The sequence below is a fragment of the Alosa alosa genome, chromosome 8 (genome assembly GCF_017589495.1).
Source record: "Alosa alosa isolate M-15738 ecotype Scorff River chromosome 8, AALO_Geno_1.1, whole genome shotgun sequence".
Taxonomy (NCBI): Eukaryota; Metazoa; Chordata; class Actinopteri; order Clupeiformes; family Clupeidae; genus Alosa; species Alosa alosa.
In genome coordinates this window covers 7,935,613-7,947,979 of record NC_063196.1, presented here as the reverse complement: position 1 = coordinate 7,947,979, position 12,367 = coordinate 7,935,613, and the positions used below count along the sequence as shown (strand labels likewise).

General features: G+C 42.1%; 1 protein-coding gene across 1 annotated transcript in view; it reads left to right on the top strand.

The window, feature by feature from the left end:
• Positions 1 to 713: 713 nt before the first annotated feature.
• The window catches only part of LOC125299302 (otoferlin), a 106,828-nt gene continuing 95,174 nt past the window's right edge, over positions 714 to 12,367 (top strand). Inside the window, exons 1-2 of the mRNA XM_048250535.1 lie at positions 714 to 1,068; positions 8,166 to 8,224. Of these exons, the coding sequence (XP_048106492.1) occupies positions 990 to 1,068; positions 8,166 to 8,224 (138 nt within the window). The 5' untranslated portion in view covers positions 714 to 989. The remainder of the gene's footprint in view (positions 1,069 to 8,165; positions 8,225 to 12,367) is intronic.

The window sequence follows — 12,367 nt, the reverse complement described above, 5'->3', positions numbered from 1 at the left end:
GATATAGAGAAGATTCTGAGATGAAGACCTAAGTGATCTTGGAGTGCTGTAAGGAATTAGTAGGTCACCTATGTAAATAGGTGCCAAACCACTGAGGGCTTTGAAGACAAAAAGTAAAATTTTAAACTTAACTCTGCTCCACAGGTAACCAGTGCAGCTTAGCCAACACAGGAGTTATGGTGGAGAGTGGAGTGGGTCAGGCCTGCATAATGAATTACAATAATCTAGTCTAGATGTTATGAAAGCATGTATAAGAGTTTCAAGATCGGAGAAGGACAAAAAGGGCTTCAGTTTTGCAATGGTTCTTAACTGGAAAAAGCTGCCTTTGACCACACTATTTACTTGCTTATTAAAATTTAAAGAGGAGCCTATGCTAGCCTATGTTGATGGTTACAGCCTACTTAGATGACACGTTCAACATATTTCAATAGCTTCACCTGTAGGCCTACAATTAATACAGTTAAAAATCCCATTACAATATGTTTTATTGCCATAGTTTAAAATCTACCATCACTTACAATAGGCTTAGAATGATAATTATAAAATGCAATTGCCTTCACAGTATATAGCCTACTTTGTACAGGAACCCCCCACCAGCAGAGTTTACTTGGGTGGGCGTCACCAGGCTGTTTCAGCCGCATAGCCTATCTCCGCGCTTGTCCAAGTCTGAATGGGAGAGCGCGCAACACCATTCGGCACCAGTGTGAGAACAGCGCTATACTGCGAATCCCACATCCCCGCCTCAGACAGCGGGGCAACATGCAAAAAGCACTTTAGTAATTTATACCGCAGCACTACAAGAAGATCAAAGCGCGTTTTGGTTTGGCTTCTGAGCGAATGGATTATAAGTGCTTGTAGGCTACACGATGGTTTGATGTGTAGGTATATCTGGAGAAGCTAATTGGTTGAATGTGACTTTATGCGTGCACAATTGGTCTTCTAATTGATATCTCAGTTTCGCCTGAGTCTCGGAATAAATCCAACTTAAGATGGCTTTAGTAGTACGCCTCAAGACCATCACCTTCCTGCGGGGAAAAGCGGACAGGGTTGCTAAAGTGACGTTTCGAGGTAAGAAGAGATTTAGTTTTGACACATATTGCATCACTTTCCTCATAGATTTTCGCGCATCACAACGCAGCCTGGACATCTTATGTATGTTTTTTCTATGAGTTATTGGACGCACGCAGTAACGGAGGCTCGCGGATATCTCACCTACTATTCGCTGTTTGAGATGGGACGGCAGGTGCCAGCAGGTGTGCGTCCTCCCTTGGGACTGCGTGGAGAAGTTGGGGAACCCCCCCCCCCTCTCTCCGCAGTGCCGCGGTAACACGGTGACGAAGGAAAACTGTAACCCCAGAGACAAAGGGAATCCCGTCTAAACGAGTCCGAATCCTGATAGCTGACAGAATTATTACTGCGTCGTTGTCTTCATTGATTGCATTATGTAGGCAGCAGTAGCCTATATGGTATTAGCTTAAACGAGAAGGAAGAGATATCGCTTTGGTAAATTTTCCATATTAATGAGAAATATAAATTATTATGCCATTATTAACTACAAGAGTTTGGAAAAAGTCCTATTCAAGTCTGTTTTTCATGTGACCAGCCTTTGGCAGTTGCAGCAACATCGCATGGTTGTGTGATGGATATCAAATATTTACTTTTCTGACTTCCAACATATAAAATAGGATTTTTAAGACAAATTGTTTTTAGGCATTTTGCCCAGCCCTCCATGTGTCATTTTACACTGTCTGTCCTTTGACTTGGCTTTAGATGCTATGTGATAAAAATGCTGTTGATGTATATGAATGAATCTCTGCAAACGTAGTGATGGTGACTGTAGAGGGTATCATCATAGTGTATAGGACAAACCTCAAGAATTTAGACATTAATATAACATTACAATGATATTGATTCTACTAGTTGGACAGACTTGGTGAAGCATGTACATTATGCCCATTAGCGTTCAATTGACTCTGCCCCAGCATGTAGCCTCCCTGTAAGACCAGGAGACAATGAAACAGAAGGATCTAATTAATTGAAAGCAAAGACATGACTGACAAGTTGAGAACCATGCAGCTTGTCCATTCCAATTGTATAACCTGTGGGAAATGACTGACCATTTCATATAGGGAAGATATTTATTGATGTACTCTGGACACTTTTAGTCCATTTTTATGGCAGCCAGAGAAATTGCCCCCGATTCAGCTGTCTGAATGCTGGCTAAGCCATTTAGAGCTCAGTATTTTCAGCTCTAGTTATTTTAAAGGACATTAACTCTAAAGGTTTCTTGGCAGAGGGGGGTAGGCATTATCCTTACAGTCATGCTTCCTGTTACCCTGGATCTAAATGGTTCTTGATTGGGATTGACGCCTAGGTGTATTAGGACAGGTCTAAGATGTACTGAGGCTATTCACAACCGTTGCTATTTCTTCACCATTTGCATAACACTTATAAAATAAAATAACTGCAGAGTGATTTCTGCATCAGATTTAGCCATAGCGAAGGCCTACTCCAGGGATGTTATCTGTAGGACAACGATATTGGTAGATATGAGCAGCTTAAAAATTTTATTATCGATATTGGCAGAACATTTCTGCAGATAAATCTGCAAGACTATCATCGGCATAACCTATAGGGATTCAGAGGAAACATCATACAAATCTGTTCATATAGGTGTATCAATGTTTTTATTTGAAAATGTTATATGTCAAATTGCATATTTTAAATCTATACCATGTTGCAACAATTTCCTTATTGTGACTGTTTGCATTTCTTAATGTATTTATACATCAAAGGCCGAATGAATGACAAAGAAAGTTTTATGCCTGTATCTGCAACAGCCTTATCACAATAAGAGCAATAGGTTAATTCTGGTACAGGAGAGACCCTTAAAGGAAATCAAAAAGTGTGTATGTTGGTATTGGCTATCAGCCAAAATGAGTTAGAAGATATCAGCAAATCGACATCAACAACAGTACAGGCATAAATCCACTGATTGTGTCCATAGACATAAAGGAATAGACACTCTCTTGTGGCAAACAGGTGGTAGATCTGAGTAGCTTTGTTCTGTGAGCAAAGGCTTCCTGGCTGGGGTCTCAGTATGTCTTTGGTCCTGAGGGACTGAAGAAATAGCTGTAGCTCTATAGCAGTTCTCAGGGGACCAACACCAGTACGGTTAGAGAAATGTTGTAGTGAGAGAGGTGGATGAGGATCAGATTGCCTCAGGCTTTTGTTTGTGTTAATGTTTTGAACACAGGTCAATAAGCTGACACTATAGGCTGCTTTAGTTTCTCCCATGTACAGCTCTGCTAGAGGAAGATCAGCAAACGAAAGATCTGCTGTCTGTGGTCTGTGGGTATTACATCATGGGTTGTGTTGACCTGAAACATCTACATTATCTAATCTATGCTGTGGTGTTGGCTGCAGTGATGTGTTTTTCTCCCTGTTAAGATGTCCTCTGAGTTCGGAGTAGATCTAGTGTCGTTTTTGCTATGTTAGATAATTGTCTGATTCGTTCCAGTCAGTTCTATGAATCAGCTGTTCTCTAAAGTTTCTTTTGTTCTCCCTCACTTTCTATAATAGAATCTTCTGAATGTTCTACACACAATTGTATTCTAGATGGTTGATTCTGTCATTGAAGTTCTGTTAATGAAGTTAAAGTGAGCATTTGGGATCTTAGTTTTTAGTCTTAATTTTGTGTGGTCTCTCTCTCTCTTTCATCCTCTCTCTCTCATTCTGTCATCTCTCTCTATCTCTCTCTCTTTCTTTCTCCCTGTCCTCCCTTCTCTGCCCTCCCAGCCTTCTCTCTTTCGCTGAGCTTTTTATGAGTGCAGGTAGCTGCCAATTGCATCATCCCATTTACAGCTTCAGAGAGAATCATGCATGAGAGTTAAAAAAAAATGCCATGTTGTCTACTTGCTTTATTTATTAATGCCCCTCATAACATCCAAACAACTAACGTGTTGGAATGAATTGCAGCAACAGTTAATCAATGCCACCCTAAACCGTTAAACAGTATTACTTTTACAAGCGCTGGTGTAGAGAGGAGGATTATTATGAGGTTTTAATGGAGAGGAGTCCTTTTGTTGTGTCTCTCTGTTTCTTAAGTGGGCCAGCATCCATGCACTGGTGTTGTCATTAGCAGGATGAGGCGAAGCAAACGTTACGTAACACCCCCTGTTGATCGCGCGGGCTTGTTCGTAATTATCAAAGGAAGGATATATCAACTTGGCGGAAAACTTAACGATAGGCTTATTCACTAGTCTGGTGTGTATTATTGCCTGGGGGGGCTTGTGGGAAATGGGGTACGCTGTGCATGAAAATCACATAACACAACCTCATGGCCAGCTAAAGATAGCTCTCTTCTTCTCTACTCTCTTTACTGGGGAGGGCTGTTCAAAGCGTTGACTCGTCTCACTCTGCATGTTAAAAGCCTCTGTCTTTCCTGCCTGTACGATTTGTTTCGTAGGGCAGTTTTACACTCCTTAAACCCTTTACTAAGACACTGAGGATGAAGAGGGAAGACAGGGGAGGGAATGTGGAAATGTCTCTAGGATCGAAGGACTTTTTTAGTTTGTACAAGACATATGCACATAAAGCTGAAAGGGCTTTTTAGTTTGTACAAGACATAGGCACACATACAGTAGATGGAGTCTAGTATTAGATGGATATGTCAACAGTTCTTCTTTCCCTCTGTTTTTCTTTTCTTTTATGGACCTCCCTTTGCAGTCTCTTCAGTTCCTCAGTCTCTTAGGCACAAACATATACAAACACACACAGACACTCACACACAGACACTGACACACACACACACACACACACACACACACACACACACACACACACACACACACACACACACACACACACATCATCAGTGACCACTTGCAGTCGAGTGTAATGGTGTGATGGCCTCCTGGGGGGGCCTTATTGTGGGTCTTCAGAGAGCTGAAGAGGCCAATTATAGAACCACAAACTCTCCTGCAGTGTGGACAAGGATGAGAAGAGCTGGGCAGAATGTGAGGCAGCATTTCTGGTGGAAACTCCCTTCTTTTGGGGCTGTTTGACTCCGGCAGCCTGTCGGAGATTGTCTTCATACAGTGTGTCTCTTTCACTAAAAAATTTACTTTCTCTTCCAGTTACAGCTGTGAATTTGGTATGTTTTGAAGCAAATCCTGATGCCTTGGAACAATGCTTTTTCTGACCTCCAGTTCCTTGATGGTCAGCATTTTTAGTAGATGACCTGCTCTTAGTAGAGGACCTGATTTGTGAGACGTTTGTCAGGCATCCGTATCCATCTCAGCTGGCGGTGACAACCCTGTTGATGTTTGCTTCCTTTAGAACACTGATGCTGGTGCGCTTCTCTTTCCAGCTAATGCACAGTAAGCGTATCTCTCACAGGCATCTGTGGTAGTCAAGGTCCGGGACCCCTAATTTGTTTGGTGGGCAAAGTGCAAAGTCTTTCAGCAAGCAAAGTTTTTGTGCATGAAATACAGCTATATGGGAACATTGAGCGGAGTTGACTCATCGATGTTTGCGCTTCAATGTCTTGCCCATGATTCTAAACTAGCGAATAGATTTTATCTAGTTATTCAATTAGTTAGTTATCAGTTTAATTTGTTATGAAATTAGCTTTAATTAGTTCATTTCAGTTAATTAGTTAATTTGCACTTGGCCCATCATTCAAATTAGGGCCCCAGGACAGCATGTACTGTAGGTATCCCAGGTCTCGGTTTTCTATGGAGCCTTGCAAAAACTTGACGTACCTCGCTGTTAACGCTTGCCCTTGAGGAGAGCCGACTTCTAGCGCAAGTTAGCTGGTCCACAATCTCAAGGTGTAATTGTTATGTTGGCAGAGGTGTGGAGGAGTTTGTTATTGTTGGAGAAGGTGTGGAGGAGTTCAGTGTAAGTTCAGCTTGGTCTTTTTAATGTTTGTGGCAGATGAATTATGAACCTGACCTGTGCTGTCCTCCTAAGTTGTCTTAAAAGAAGAGATAGAGGATTCCAATCAGTACTTAATTAGTTATTTGCTTATTTACTCATTTATTTATTTACTATTCGCATGTTATAGATGATCAGCTAAAGTATCGGCTTGCTGATGAAGCGTACGCTTATTTCCATCTGATGAAGAATACTTTTATTTTCATCAGATCCATTCCATCTTAATGTGCTGTTTGTGTTTGTTCCAGATTTAGTTATAAATAAGTAATAACTCTTTGCTCTTTGATGTATTTGTCAAACTGAGAAAGTGATGAAACACATACTCTTCATACACACACACACACACACACACACACAGCGGTGTGTTCAAACTCAACAGCATACCGCATTGTTATGACCCCAGGTGTTTGCATTATGCAGCTTGTATGCTTTCGGGTTGTATGTCTTGTGTGAATGAATGATGTGTGTGTGTGTGTGTGTGTGTGAGAGAGAGAGAGAGAGAGAGAGAGAGAGAGCTTGCCTTGTGTGCATGCTTGTGTGTGTGTGTGGATGTTATTTACTCTCTCTTATTCACCACTGACCTGTTGAAACCTTGTTAATTTGCTGCTGTGCTGTGCATTGGACACCTCCTCTTGTGTGCTTGTCAGCTCCAGATAAGGCTTTGTGCTTGAGATGTCTCCAGTGTGTGTATGTAGTGTGTGCCTCCAGTGATGTGTGTGTGTGTGTGTGTGTGTGTGTGTGCGTGTGTGCGTGTGTGTGTGTGTGTGTGTGTGTGTATGTCCAGTGTTATGTGTACTGTATGTTCTTGTATGTGTACTGTATGTTCTTGTTTGTGTTTGTTTGTCTGTGTGTGCACGATGTGTGTGTGTGTGTGTGTGTGTGTGTGTGTATAGGACAGACTTCATCCCCTGTCTTGATGGAAATCATCATAAAGCCCTGTGTCTGTCTTTGCCTCTGTCCACATGTGCTGTTTATTCAGGCAGAGAGCATTCAAATGGCCTTCAGCTGGTCTTTTGTGATGGTGATAAACACAGCCCACACACACACATACAGAGAGAGAGAGAAGTCTAATTAAAGGTCCGCTAACAAGTGTGTTTGAGGATTTTAATTAGAGATAAAAATTAAAATGGATGAGCCCCTTTCACCTAAGACAAGGCTTTGTGGATAGTGTTTAACTGAAATAATGACTTTATGATATAAATTAGACATGTTTAATATTTAAAATAATATATAAATAAACCCAATTTATCTGTTGGAGTAGCTTGAATCAACACAATAATGTAAGATAAACTATAAATCTATGGCCAGCGTACTGTACAGCTTGTGTAAATGTCTATGATTGTAGAGGATTATTAATGTAAGAGACTGTTGTGTACTGTAAATGCAGTAGCATCAGGTCGTCAGGTGGTGGAGGGGTGATTGGTGTGTTAAACGACTTACATATGAGACATCAACATTTTCTTTTATTTCAATTTCTCAGTGACAAAGACTGCACATTGAGATGCAAGCTTGACTCCTTGCCCTGTATGAACCAACACTATGCTCAATTTGTCAGTGGCTGTTTACTATTATTGTACTTTTCTGTCTTATTTTAATCTATCTGTAAATCCCTCTGCATAGCCTACAGTATAGGTTGTTATGGAAATAAAAGCTTTGGCCCTAGTTTAAATGGTGGGGAAAGTGCAAAATCTATTAACAAGTACTCATGCATGAACTATAGCATAACTGTGGCATGTGGGATCATTGAACGGACTCACCAATCAGGCAGCTACAGTGCTAAACTCTGGGGGCATGAACATAGGGACTCATGAACATGCCCCCAGAGTGAAGCCTTGTAGCTGCCTGGCAGCTGTAACTGTTGGCTGCAGCAACTCAAAAGAGGTAAAAGTAGGTTTTCAGGTTTTTTTCAGTACCGACAGTACTCGGTGACCTCGAGAAACAGAGAAAAATCGCCGGAATTCTCCTTTAAGGTCTTGCCTGTGGTCTTAAATTAGAAAATGGATTTTGCAAAGTTATTAAATTAGCTTTAGATAGATTTAAGACTTCATTCAAATTAGTACCCGATGTCTGTTCACTTCTGCGATGTGCTAGAATTTGATCATTTAAATTATGCACAGTGTCAACAGTTGTTTGTTTATCTTGTTTATCTTGACAGTGTGTGATGTGCATTGTAACCTTTGAGTTGTTGTATGATGTTTCTGCTGACTGCTTGCTGTGTTCTGCAGGTCTTCCTTTCTATTCGCGTGTGCTGGAGAACTGTGAAGATGAAGTCAGATTTGATGAGGTCAGTCACTGCTCTCACCACTCAAACCACATACACACACACACACACACACACACACACACAGAGGCCGACCGACAGACAGACAGACAGACAGACACACACACACACACACACACACCTCTAATCTCTGTTTACTCTAATCTAACTGTGGGGTAGATGGCAAATAAGCTAATTTCCCAAAAAGCTGGGCCGCGTTTTCCAAAAGCATAGTCGCTAACTAAGTTAGCAACTTTGTTGGTTGCAATGGAATTTCCCATTGCCAACCAACTAACTTGCTAACAGGTTAGCAACTATGGATTTGGAAAACGCACCCCTGGACAATAGCACTGCGGGGCAAATGTGGAGGAGTGCAAACTAGGCTGTTCCAACTGGCAGCCAATGTCCACTCACAGAAAAATGGACCACATGTCTACAAAACATTTTCATTTTCATTTGAGCCCGCAACACTTTTGTCATGACTATGCCTCTTATCTAATGACTCTAGCGGTTTCTTGGGCCCTGAGACAAAACGATTTGGAAACACCGTTGGCCACAATAACATTTGAGTCACGGTGTTCTACTGTGACCAGGGAAATCGGGAAAAACTTTGAATACGATGATGCAAACACTCTCTTTGCGTTCCCCTCCCTGATTCGCCATGCTCCTATCACATGTCCTGGAACCCTTGCACAGAAGAAATCAGTGAGAAATCAGCTGTGTAATTATCCATGACCACCAACTTTACGGACATTTACAAGCTTTTCTTACCTTGCTGGCAACTCTCTTTGCCTGCAGCTGGTGTTCAGATAAATTCTGCATTCTACAATACTACAGCTGCCAAAATATGTACGAGGCAGAGAATTATTTGAGCGTTGAACGGAGTAGTGTAGAAAATCGTGCACACACACACACACACACACACACACACATACAAACACACCAGTTAACCTTCTCCTCAGGTTCTGTTGTTTAATGTTAAAGGGAAACTTGGCAGGATTTCCCCCTCTGCTGGAGAAATTGTGCATTATGCTATTTCAAACTGTGGGAAAAGGTAACGATAAAGCACATGAATTTGTTTACAAGCTAGCGAACGGTTAGCATAAGTTTGGCAGAACTATGTGGATGTTACAAGGTAAGAAACACGATTTAAAACGAGTTTCTTGTTTCTCACTTCACTTTCCGGGACGGTAAGTCTCAATGTTGCAAGGTTGGTTTTCCGCCTGGGGACGCTAGACGCAGCGGGGAAAGTCACCATTTTCACCGGAACAGGTCATTTAACCATCCGAATGATTTGTAAACGGGTTTATTACGTTGAAATAGTTGCCAAGTTCCCCTTTAAACTCCATTGCCTCTGATTGTTCCTTTATAGCCAATGGCCCAAGACCTGCTTCATGATTGCAGAATTGTAATCCAAATTGTAATCACAGAAAGCTCCTGGGCCCATCTCTCTGTACTGGAAAACTAATGATAATTGAAAGTTTGGTCTGTTTCAAAAACGTTGTTGTTGGTGGTGTAGGAAGAGAAGCCACTTTGTGAATGGCTGATTTGTCGATCTGTATCCATAATGATTAAGATAAGTCTCTGGGTGTATTAGTGATGGATTTGTTGTATGGATGGAGGAGAAGATGTCAGGGGGGTTGGGGAGGTGGAGTGAGAGAGTTGCCTCGCTCATAATTGCACAGTTAAGCGAACATGGCAGAAAGTGGGAATTTGGCGTTGCTTGCATGAACATACTGTACTGTTTTTACAAGCTGAAGAAGAGCACAAGTGTCTACATCTCACGCAGTTTTTTATTGTTGTATTGCAGGTCCTAAGGCGTTCTGCTTGTGCTTTATTGGTACATACCGGTTGGATGTAAAATGAGTTATAGAACAGTTAGGTCCCACTATTTATTCATTTCTGAAAAAGAAAAAGTGTGTCTTAGGGCCTGTCCACACGGAGACGCTTTTTAGGTTCAACGCAGAGGTTTTGCTTCGTCTTGGCCGAGCGTCCAAACGAATCCTGTAAACGCACTGCCCGAAACCGCACTTTTCTAAAACCCGGTCCCAGAGTGGAAAAATCTGAAACCGTAGCCCGTTTGAATTCGTTTAGACAGCGAAACCGCACATCCTGCTTGCGTATAGATGATGTCATCGCCACACCTCAGCTGCCCTGGACTTGCACTTATAGTATTGCCTAACAATACTAGTTTTCATACATGACATTACCTATGATTACACATGATTATGATTAAGATTAATATCACAACTGGTTCTGCGCAGCGCCGATAGCTTATGACTGAACACTGTTTTTCCCGGTGTTTTTTTATGCATTCTAGCTACTGTCAGTGACGCGAGAGAACTTAAGTTAGGCCTATTAGGAAAGTGCGGTGTAAGTTTAGGCTACATTAATTTGTGCGTAGTGCCATTGTGATTCATTTATTTTACATGTCTTACAACATATTCACAGTCGAGTGAATTCAGATATAAGCATACAAAGATGCTTAGAACTCACGTTAAGCCGATGGTAGCACACTGAATGCAAATGCGCGATTTGATGCAGGCAAATTGACTGTTACTAACGAAGGTTTTATAGCAATACTATAAATGTGGCGACAGAATAGCCTAGAACTTGGGTAAGCCTTGCGTTTAGTAGCCTAATTGCGGTGATAGCCAAAACTAATGTGAATCACGGACTATCCTACAACCAAAGAAAGTAAAGGTCATTAGTAGGCCTACCTGCGTTAGCCAAATAAAGGACGGGACTGCACCCTTCACAAACCGTAAAATAAAGTTTATTAGTTTTACAGTTGACTACAGTTGACAGTTCACCATCAGTCCACACAAACAATTCTGGTTTCCTTGCACTAGCCATTTCGTCATAGCCTATTCTGTCTGTTTGTAAAGCGCAAGTTTTGGTCAATTTCTGTAAAGAAACAGTGCCACCTATAGGCCTGGGGTATGAAGTAACGTGTTGAGTCGTGTTGAGATGGATCCGTTTGGACGCAAATATTCTTGATACGGTTCCAGGGAAGACGGAGGAAAAAAAGATCGGTTTGGTACGTGTGGACTAGGCCTTAGTATGTCAGTACCTTTGGAAATGTCTGTTTGGAAAAGGCTGTTATTCTCGCCAGGCTGGAAAATTTCTGCTTAGAATAAATAATGAAATTCCCCTTTTGACGGAAAGCTGAAAGCTATTTCCTCTGCTGATAATGCCACCCTTTGTTTTGCCTTTGTTTTGCTTAATGAGGACATGAACAGTGAGTGTGAGAATGCAGACACACAAACACACACACACACACACACACACACACACACACACACACACACACACACACACACACACACATAAATGTCATTTCACACTCACACAAAAAAACACTTTTGAGGCAAGTTTTTAGAAGCGGCTAATGCAAGCAGAGCAGGAGGCGCTTCCGAAGCCAGAGGCAGAGACACAGAGACAGAGTTGGGCTCTGATGTGCTGTCATGTAGCCAGGGAGTCATGTGGAAACATGAGAGAGCTTCCTAATCAGCCTCCACTCCCTCCCTCTCTCTCCCTATCTCTTTCTCTCTTCCTCTTCCTCTTCCTTTCGCTCTCCCACCCTCTCTGTTCCTCTCTTTCCCTCTTTCTGTTCCTCTCTTGTTCTTTCTCTCTCACTCCCTCTCTCTGTTCTTCTACCTCTGCCCCCCTCCCTTTCTCTGCCCCCCCTCTGGCTTTGCTTATCCTACTCTGTGCCCCCTTCCGTTACCCACACACACACACACACACACACACACCCCCTGCTACTGCTCCTATGACTCAGTGTTAGATGGCCTAATTGGTTAAAGGGCACCGTGGGTCCATCAAATCGCCTCAGTTGATTTGTCAATCATCTGTTTATCATCATTACATCATCCAGTGGTTAACCAGTCACTAGTCTCAGCACAGAGTGTCTGATCAGCAGTGTGTGTGTGCGTGTGCGTGCGTGTATGTGTGTGTGTCTCATTTTTGTGAGTTTGTGTGTGTGTGTGTGTGTGTGTGTATGTGAGTGAAGCGGGGGTGTGAGGCGTTTATTGTTTGGATGCTCCTTTGAGTGTCTGAGAGAAAGAAATAGATAGAGAGAGACTAAACAATGGAAACAAAGCAGAAAGAAAGTGATTTCACCGAGACATAAGGCCCTTTCACACTGGCAAAATCGCCGCGATT